At 53.4% G+C, this 7132-nt stretch overlaps 2 protein-coding genes across 2 annotated transcripts in view; one reads left to right on the top strand and one right to left on the bottom strand.

The window, feature by feature from the left end:
• LGI4 (leucine rich repeat LGI family member 4) overlaps nt 1-1062 on the top strand; it is an 11953-nt gene extending 10891 nt beyond the window's left edge. The window contains exon 10 of the mRNA XM_011381842.2: nt 1035-1062. Coding sequence (XP_011380144.1) covers nt 1035-1062 — 28 coding nt within the window. The remainder of the gene's footprint in view (nt 1-1034) is intronic.
• Nucleotides 1063-1123: 61 nt separating this feature from the next.
• Nucleotides 1124-6925, bottom strand: FXYD3 (FXYD domain containing ion transport regulator 3). Its single transcript, XM_011381744.2, has 8 exons — nt 6891-6925; nt 4168-4221; nt 3002-3034; nt 2872-2895; nt 1917-1991; nt 1800-1836; nt 1438-1475; nt 1124-1314 (listed from the first exon to the last, which is right to left on the bottom strand). Exons 2-8 carry the CDS (start codon nt 4205-4207, stop codon nt 1295-1297), a joined length of 267 nt encoding a protein of 88 aa, XP_011380046.1. The 5' UTR covers nt 4208-4221; nt 6891-6925; the 3' UTR covers nt 1124-1294.
• Between the last annotated feature and the right edge of the window lie 207 nt (nt 6926-7132).

Genomic DNA, 7132 nt, shown 5'->3' with positions numbered 1-7132 from the left:
AGTGCACACCTCCATGACGCCATCAGTCGCTGGGCAGCTTTTCCTGCCAGGCTTGCTAACTTCCTCTGCTGCTTGTGCGCATGCCTGCTGCGGAGGCGGAAGCCCAGGATGTTGTCCACCTTGCTCAGGGCACAGGGAATAGGTGGGGAAGTGAGAGTTGTTGCGGGGACCCCTAGTACCCTCCGGGTGGGTGACAGGGGTGAAGGCAGAAGGTGTATGAGCTCAATAAACACGCAGTGAGTCTGTCCCACCCGTTGTTGTGGGATCATTGGGAGAGGGTGTCTCCAGAGGGGCCTGAGTGGGGAGCAAGGACCCGGGAGCAGTGTTATGGAGGGGGAGGTCGCTGGGGTGCATTTTGGCTGCCCCGGTGAGCTTTCCGGGGTCTCTAAGGAGTGTGGGTTCATGATTATGGGGGAGCTCATGGGACTCTTGAGGAATATAAGGACATTATTAGGGGACTGGTCACAGTTTTATTGTAGGTGTCTTCTTGGGGGCATATCTCATGGAATTGTAGATATCCTGGGGTGTTTTGAGGGGTTTCAGCATTTTAGGTGGTGGCTTGTGGGGACATTTTGGAGGTCTTATTGGGTATTGGGGAGTCTCAAGGGAGTTTGAGGCTCATTGGAGGTTCTCACATCAGATGGCATCGTATAGTATTAGCGTTATCCGGGAGAGTTATTTAAAGGTCTCATGGAGACATTTGGGTATTAGGAAGGGTCTTCTATAAAGAGGTGGGGTCTCAAGGGTGAGTGGAAGAGTCATAGAGGTCTTACTATTACAATCATAAGCTATCTGGGTACTCTTGTCACAGTGGAATGATCCCAGTGTCCACCTGAGTGTCCCAGCATCTGGTTAGAGCTCCCTGTCACTCCCAAAAATGTCCTTTATTTGAATACTAGAAAACTTCAAATTGCACACATGGCTCCCATGGCCATGGAGGCAGAGGACAGACCCCATGCCATCGACTAGGTCATGAGGGGCTAGGCTTAGAGCTTTTTCCCAACAAAGAGATTCCGCTTCCAGCTTGTTGGCAGCCCCCAGTGCGTGTCCACCTTCTCCTGACCCCCAAAAGCCCACCCCGATTCTCATAGAGGGAGTCTCAAGACTACTTGGGCAAGAGGCAAGATCATTTTCGTTTAAAAATTGAACAGAGACCCCTCCAGTGACAGGATAGAGGAGGCCCAGCGAGGCAGTCTGAGGAGAGAAGGAACTTCATTCTGGAGTCCAGGTTCCTGTGCAGGGCCAAGACTTACGGAAAGAGAGAGGCCTCCGTGCTATTTTGGCTGATTCGTCCTCAACAGTTATGGGCAGAGCCTGGGAGAGGTGATGCGGTCAGTCGGTAAGAGTGGGTGGAGTGCTTTCTCCCCAGCATGTGTACACCACACACACGCCCCTCACATCCCGTGCTCCCCTCAGCCCCATCTGTCCCTGCCTTACCTGGAGTGACAAGAGGTGGGATGTCCCCTCTTCGGTGGCTAGGAAAAAAAAAGTGGTGAGATCTGTATCCACTTTTGTTTGTCCTCCCCCTCAAGACCGAAAGATTCTCAGCTTTCCCTGACATAGCTTCCTGGCTATTTTTCCCTCGTAGGGTTGAACCATCCTAGGGACCAAAGCATTTCAGGATGGGGGGCCCTCTGAGGGTTATCGGCTCTGAAGAACAAACCTGGGAAAGCCTAGCAGCAGGAATCCTCCAGAGCGAAGCCTGGAGGCCTGGCCTCTTTCTGTGAGATTTAGCTCTTTCACCCCTGAAAGGTGTCTGTCCAGCACGAGGCAGGCACACACCGAGGAACCCATCTCACCTGGGCTTCTGGTTGAACTTGCATTTGCATTTCCCACCTGTTGGAGAGAGGGGAACGATCAGGAGAGGGCACCCAAAGCCCTACCCTGTCCGCTCCCCTGCCAGCTCCTCCACTCACTCATGAGGACGATGATGCCGATGGCACACAGAATCCCTGCACAGATGAGCCCGCCGACACGGAGGCTGTGCCAATCTAGGAGAAACCCAAAAGGGGCCCTCAGTGCCAGCTGGTGTCTTCCCTATCCAAGCCTCCATCCATGTGTCAAAGAAGTATTGGGCACCTATGATGTGCAAGGCGCTGGGGATACAGCAGTGTAGGAAACAAACCCCAGCCATCCTGTGCCCACGTTCTAGTTAACACAAGCAAGTAACAAGAGATTTAATGTAGGGTCAGTTGGGGAGAAGTGGTCCAAAGGCAAATAAGCAGGGGCAGGGGACAGAAAGTTAGGGGGTAGCTGTTTTAGGGAGAGTGGTCAGGGAAAGCCTGTTTGCGGGGCCCTGCTTGAGCAGAGGCCTGAGGAGGTAAGGGAGGGGGCCACGGGGCTATGTGGAAGAAAGTGTTCCAGGCAGAGGGATCAGAAGGTACAAAGGTCCGGAGGCTGGGAGTGTGTCTGCTGTGTCTGAGCAACAGCAGGGAGGCCACTGTGGCCTGAGCAGAAGCAGTGAGGGAAGAGTGAGGACGGAGGAGGGACAGGGAGCAGAGCATCTGGAATCTGGAGGCTACAGGATTTGGGCCAAGGAGCTCAGCTCTTCCAGGCAGTTTTCTCAAGTCAGCCCTTCTCTCAGCAGACTCGATTTAAACCGTAACAACGGCTTCTTGTGAACTGTCCTCACTTCCTGTGTGTGTCTATCATGCTGGATAGTCATGAATCTTCCCAAGGACCAGGCTGGCATGTCTCATTCCCTTAATCCACTGTGTTCACTGGTCAGTGCCCCAGTCCAAGCCCCTTCATACCCTTGCCTCTTTTTTTCCCCACATCAGCCCCTCACTCAACCCTGTGTGGGACTCTTGGCACAAAACAGTATGAGGGGTGGGGGTGGGGGTGGGTGAAGGGAGGGTCACCAGCTCTTACCATAGTAGAAAGGACTGTTTTTATCTGAAAGGGAAGAAAAAGGAACATGAATCCAGGACAAGAGCCGAGATGCAGGGGTCTCGGGGGAGAATCCGGGGTGGGACTGGTAGAGGAGCACAGTCTGACTCACCTTCCGGGTCGTTGGCAGCCAGGGCAGGCAATCCTGGCGAGAGAAGCAGGAGAAAAGGCAGTGGTGCCAGGCTCAGCAAAGCCGGCGGGCAGGGCCACAGGGCCTCAAGGTCCTCGGAATAAGGTCCCCTGGAAAGGACAGTTCCCCGCCCCCCGAGGGTGCAGAGGTCCAGCCCCCAACTAGCAGGCCCCATCTCAGAGATGCGGACTCTCCGTTCCACATCGGCTCGCGAGCCATGCCAGCATTTTGCCTCCTGAAATAGGTTTTCTCTGAGTGGCTTTCGGCCACCCTTTGACCTGATGTTTCCAGACACCTGGCTAATCCACGCCTCCTACAGAAACAGCAATGTTCTTGTCCACATGACAGAGGGTATCAGTTCCCAGCCATTCTCAGAGCTCATCTCCCCATTCTGCCACATCCGCACCCCACCTGTTCCTATGTTTGCTCAGCATTCCTCTTTAAAACAACTTACTAATTAAAAACTTAATACACTTTATTAAAAAACGCAACTTGCCATCACTAACCTGAATGGAATGCCAGTCTTGCCCGATGGAACGGATTGAAAACAAATCCAATGAAAGCAAAGGACTAGGATTAAATTCTGGCTAGAAGCAGTGAGCTGCATTAGCTCTGGGCCTAAGTTCTGTTCTTTCTTTGTTAAAAAGAGATTAATAATTTTTAATTACATTTAAACCACAAACACATAGTGCTTACTCTGTACCAGGCACTGTTCTAAGTGCTTTTCAAAAACTCATTTAATCCTCACAATGGCTCTAATAAGCATCTTATTGTTGTCCTCGTTTTTACAGATGGGGAAACTGAGGTACAATCAGTAACTTGCTACATAACCACTAAGCTCCCAGTTACCCCTAGTAAGCAAGTATTAGGGAGGTGTGAAAGACACAGGAGCACAAGGCTGAATCTTCTCCTTGGTGTCATCAATGGGACATCGAGATGGTGACTTTCTAGCAGTGCGAGCTGCTGCTCTAAGAGGTCCTATCTTTGTGTTCTCGCGAAATCCCCAGTGCAACACTTCTTCCTCCAAGGAGATGCTGTTCTGACAGTCAGCACCCCGCAGGGGAAAGCATGAGAGAGACACATGTGAAGCCAGGCCACCACTCAGCTGAGGGCTTCAGGGGAAAGGCAGTTCAGGGGGTGACACTCACCTGCCAGGAGGATGAGCAGGCTCAGGGTGACTTGTTGCATGATGGAGCACTGGCCTGGAGGGGTGTCAGGGAGGGTCCAGCTTTAGCAGGGCCACTGAGATGCTACCGGGGCCTCCGGTTCCCAATCCCCTCCTACTCTACTCCTCACCAGGGTACACAGCTCACCCCAGGGCAGAAAGGTTGGCATTGAAGGCTGAGATAAGAAGGAGCCGAGAAGTGCAGTGGGGGCTGGGTGAGAACTGAGACCTGATGAGGGAGCAGCAATAATGACTCATTGGACATGGACTTGAGGCTTTAAATGAGTCATCCTGGCAACTGCATGAGGAAGAAGCTGCCTGCAGTTATCCCCATCTTACAGATTAGGAAATCGAGGCTCTGAGAGGTGAAAGTGGGTGCCCAGGGTCACCTTGCCAGGAAGTGGCATTTAAACAGGCCTGGCTCTGCAGGGCTGTTCCTAATTCAAGACTCTTGGGGCCTCGGGGTGTTTTGGGAAACAGTGGTGTTAGAAGCCAGGTGGCAGAAGGCCTGGTTCCGGGAGTGTCTCCCGCAGACAGCTTGGAGCCTGCCCGCCTGCCTAGACTTTGCAGACCTCAGGCTGCTCAGGGCGGGATGTAGTGGAGAGAACAGAAGGCTGGGGTGGGGGTATGGGGACAGACTTGGCAGAAGAATTGGCCTGGCTGCAGCCACAGCCCCATTTTCTGTGCCACCCTGACCCCTGACCCCAATTTCTGCCCCACTCCTGCCCATCCCACCCAAGTCCTTTGTCCTGCCTCTATCCGAGTCTCACCCCTGCTCCTACCCCAGCCCCTGCCAAGCTCCTCCTGGCAACAAACTCTTCCTCCTTCCCCAGAAAGGCCTGCCCAGTATGAAGCAGACCCCTGTGTCCCCTCCTGGTCTGGGGTCAGATCATCCTCCCACTGTCCTAAATGCCTGCAGTAAGCCCCCGGTCTCTGTGCATCCCCCTACCCTCTCCCTGTCCCTGCCCCATGGCCACAAACATATCTTGTTGTAACCTTCATAGCCAAGCCAAGAGCTTACAGCTACCCGAATCTACCCTACATTGGGCACTGCCAAATGACTCTGCTGGGTTTTCACTTATTCAGTCCCCAACAACTGTGGAAGTCATCTGTTACATACTCCATTTCATGACACTAAAACATATACCCTTCCAAGCCTGGTAAAAAGCCCAAGAGACAGTCCCTGCCGTGTCCCCTCAAGGACCCCTGTTCACAGCTGAAGAGATCACCCATCTCTGCCCCCTTCAGCTCCCTCCATGTAACCCCACCCCAGTTGCTTCGTTTCCTATACTTTTGCATAGATCCGACCTTCTCCCATGCCCACCCCAGGTCCTGGGAACCCTCTTAGCTTCTTGTTAATCCCATGTGCAGCATTCATAATTTTAGTTTGATCATCCATTTCTTGCAAGAAGGGGACCTGTAGCTTTGAGGAGCTTTATTAAGGCATTTAGGAACCCAAAAAGTTTTGAGGAGAGCTGGAGTGAGTGTAGGGGCAGGACAGCCCAATGGTTCTGGGCTCAGGGGTCTAGACAGTCAGCTGTTGTCTAAAGCTACCGCATGAGGTTTTGTCACCCCGTGACTATACTAGTACCAGTAACCAAAGCCTGGGCTTATCGAGTGTTCACTCCATGGAAAATGCTGTTCTTAGCTCTGTGCATATAATCTTCGCAGCTCCGTGAAGCTGGCACTATAATTATCCCATGTTGCTGTTGCAACCCCGTAAACCCTGCAAATTCAGCTTAATGCTGTATACTCTGTCACCCGGGACACAGAGTCTCAGTTCTTAAGCCTCTTTCCATCGGATCCTCCACGTCCCCTGCCCCACTGCAAGGCCTCCATTACTCCCCCTCCCTGGGGCATCTCCCAGCATCCCCAGCTCAGGGGAGACTGATGGCGGTCTCATCTGGGCCCCACCCCTGGACACCATTTCCAGCCTGCCTCTCTTGTGGTGGGCTGCTGGGAGCTGGTGTCTGGCCATCTGCTCTCCCCTCCCCCAGTCAGGCCATTGTTGGAAGAGGCCCTGGTCTGCTCTGGAACTGACTGCTGTTGGTGTGAGGCTTGGAGAAAAAGGCGGCCTGCAGATGGAGGCTGCCCACGCCTCTCCGCTCCTTCCTGGCCCTAGAGGTCCTGCCTCCGAAGTCCACCCTCTGCTCTCACCTCTGTTCCTCCACGATGGGGGCTAGGCCCTTCAGGCATGCAGAATCACTCCCCGTGCCCCTGAAATCTCCTACCTAACTCCCTATTTTACAACTCCTCAGGAACCGCCATCCCCTTTTCCTAGATCCACAGGACCCCAGTTCTTTGTTTAGCAAGTCACTCTCCCAACTACTCTATTACCCTATTACACCTGGTCCACTTAGATACCCTCATCCATCCAGGCACCCCCAACCTACCCCTGTGCACTGAGATACCCCGCAGTACTCCAGATACTTCTGGCCCACTCAGAAATCCCCTGCTCCACCCCAAACCCACCCCAATCCCACCCGCGGGCTTTATCCTCACCTCAACTGGCTCACCCAGTCCCTAGAGTAGAATGATGGGGGGAGGATTTCATTAGGAGAAGGGGCTTTCTTTAATCTTCTGCCCCCGCAAAGTACCTTGAAGGGGGAAAGTTCTAGGGTCTTTAACAGAAAATAATGAGGGAGGGACTGATATTTTGGGGGCAGAGCCAAGAGGAGTTGGAGGGAGGGGGCCCTGGCCGCTCACCTGTGTGGCTCCCCGAGCTGAGCTGAGCGGCGTGGAGGTTCTGGTTCAGCCTGAGTCCTGCCTTTATCTGCAGCTGCCACTCCCTAAGCAAACCTGGGCAAAGCCAGGCAGGTAGAGAACAAGTCTGACTCCCTAAAGCACAGAGGCTCTCACCCCATTCTTGCTCTTAAAGAGACAGCTCCCCGCCATCACCTCCCCTGGTGACAGGGAGCTCCCAGGTGTCCAAAGTCATAACAGCCTCA

The sequence above is a fragment of the Pteropus vampyrus genome, unplaced genomic scaffold (genome assembly GCF_000151845.1).
Source record: "Pteropus vampyrus isolate Shadow unplaced genomic scaffold, Pvam_2.0 Scaffold452, whole genome shotgun sequence".
In the NCBI taxonomy this organism is placed as follows: Eukaryota; Metazoa; Chordata; class Mammalia; order Chiroptera; family Pteropodidae; genus Pteropus; species Pteropus vampyrus.
The sequence above is the reverse complement of the archived record's forward strand: the minus strand, read 5'-3'. Positions and strand labels throughout refer to the sequence as shown.

What these genes read in the sequence shown, in the direction of transcription:
- FXYD3 (XM_011381744.2), bottom strand. Translation starts at nt 4,207, where the DNA reads ATGCAACAAGTCACCCTGAGCCTGCTCATCCTCCTGGCAG. An exon ending in CCTGCTCATCCTCCTGGCAG is followed by an intron (nt 3,035 to 4,167) that starts GTGAGTGTCACC and finishes TTCTCTCGCCAG; the next exon opens with GATTGCCTGCCCTGGCTGCC. An exon ending in GGCTGCCAACGACCCGGAAG is followed by an intron (nt 2,896 to 3,001) that starts GTGAGTCAGACT and finishes CTTCCCTTTCAG; the next exon opens with ATAAAAACAGTCCTTTCTAC.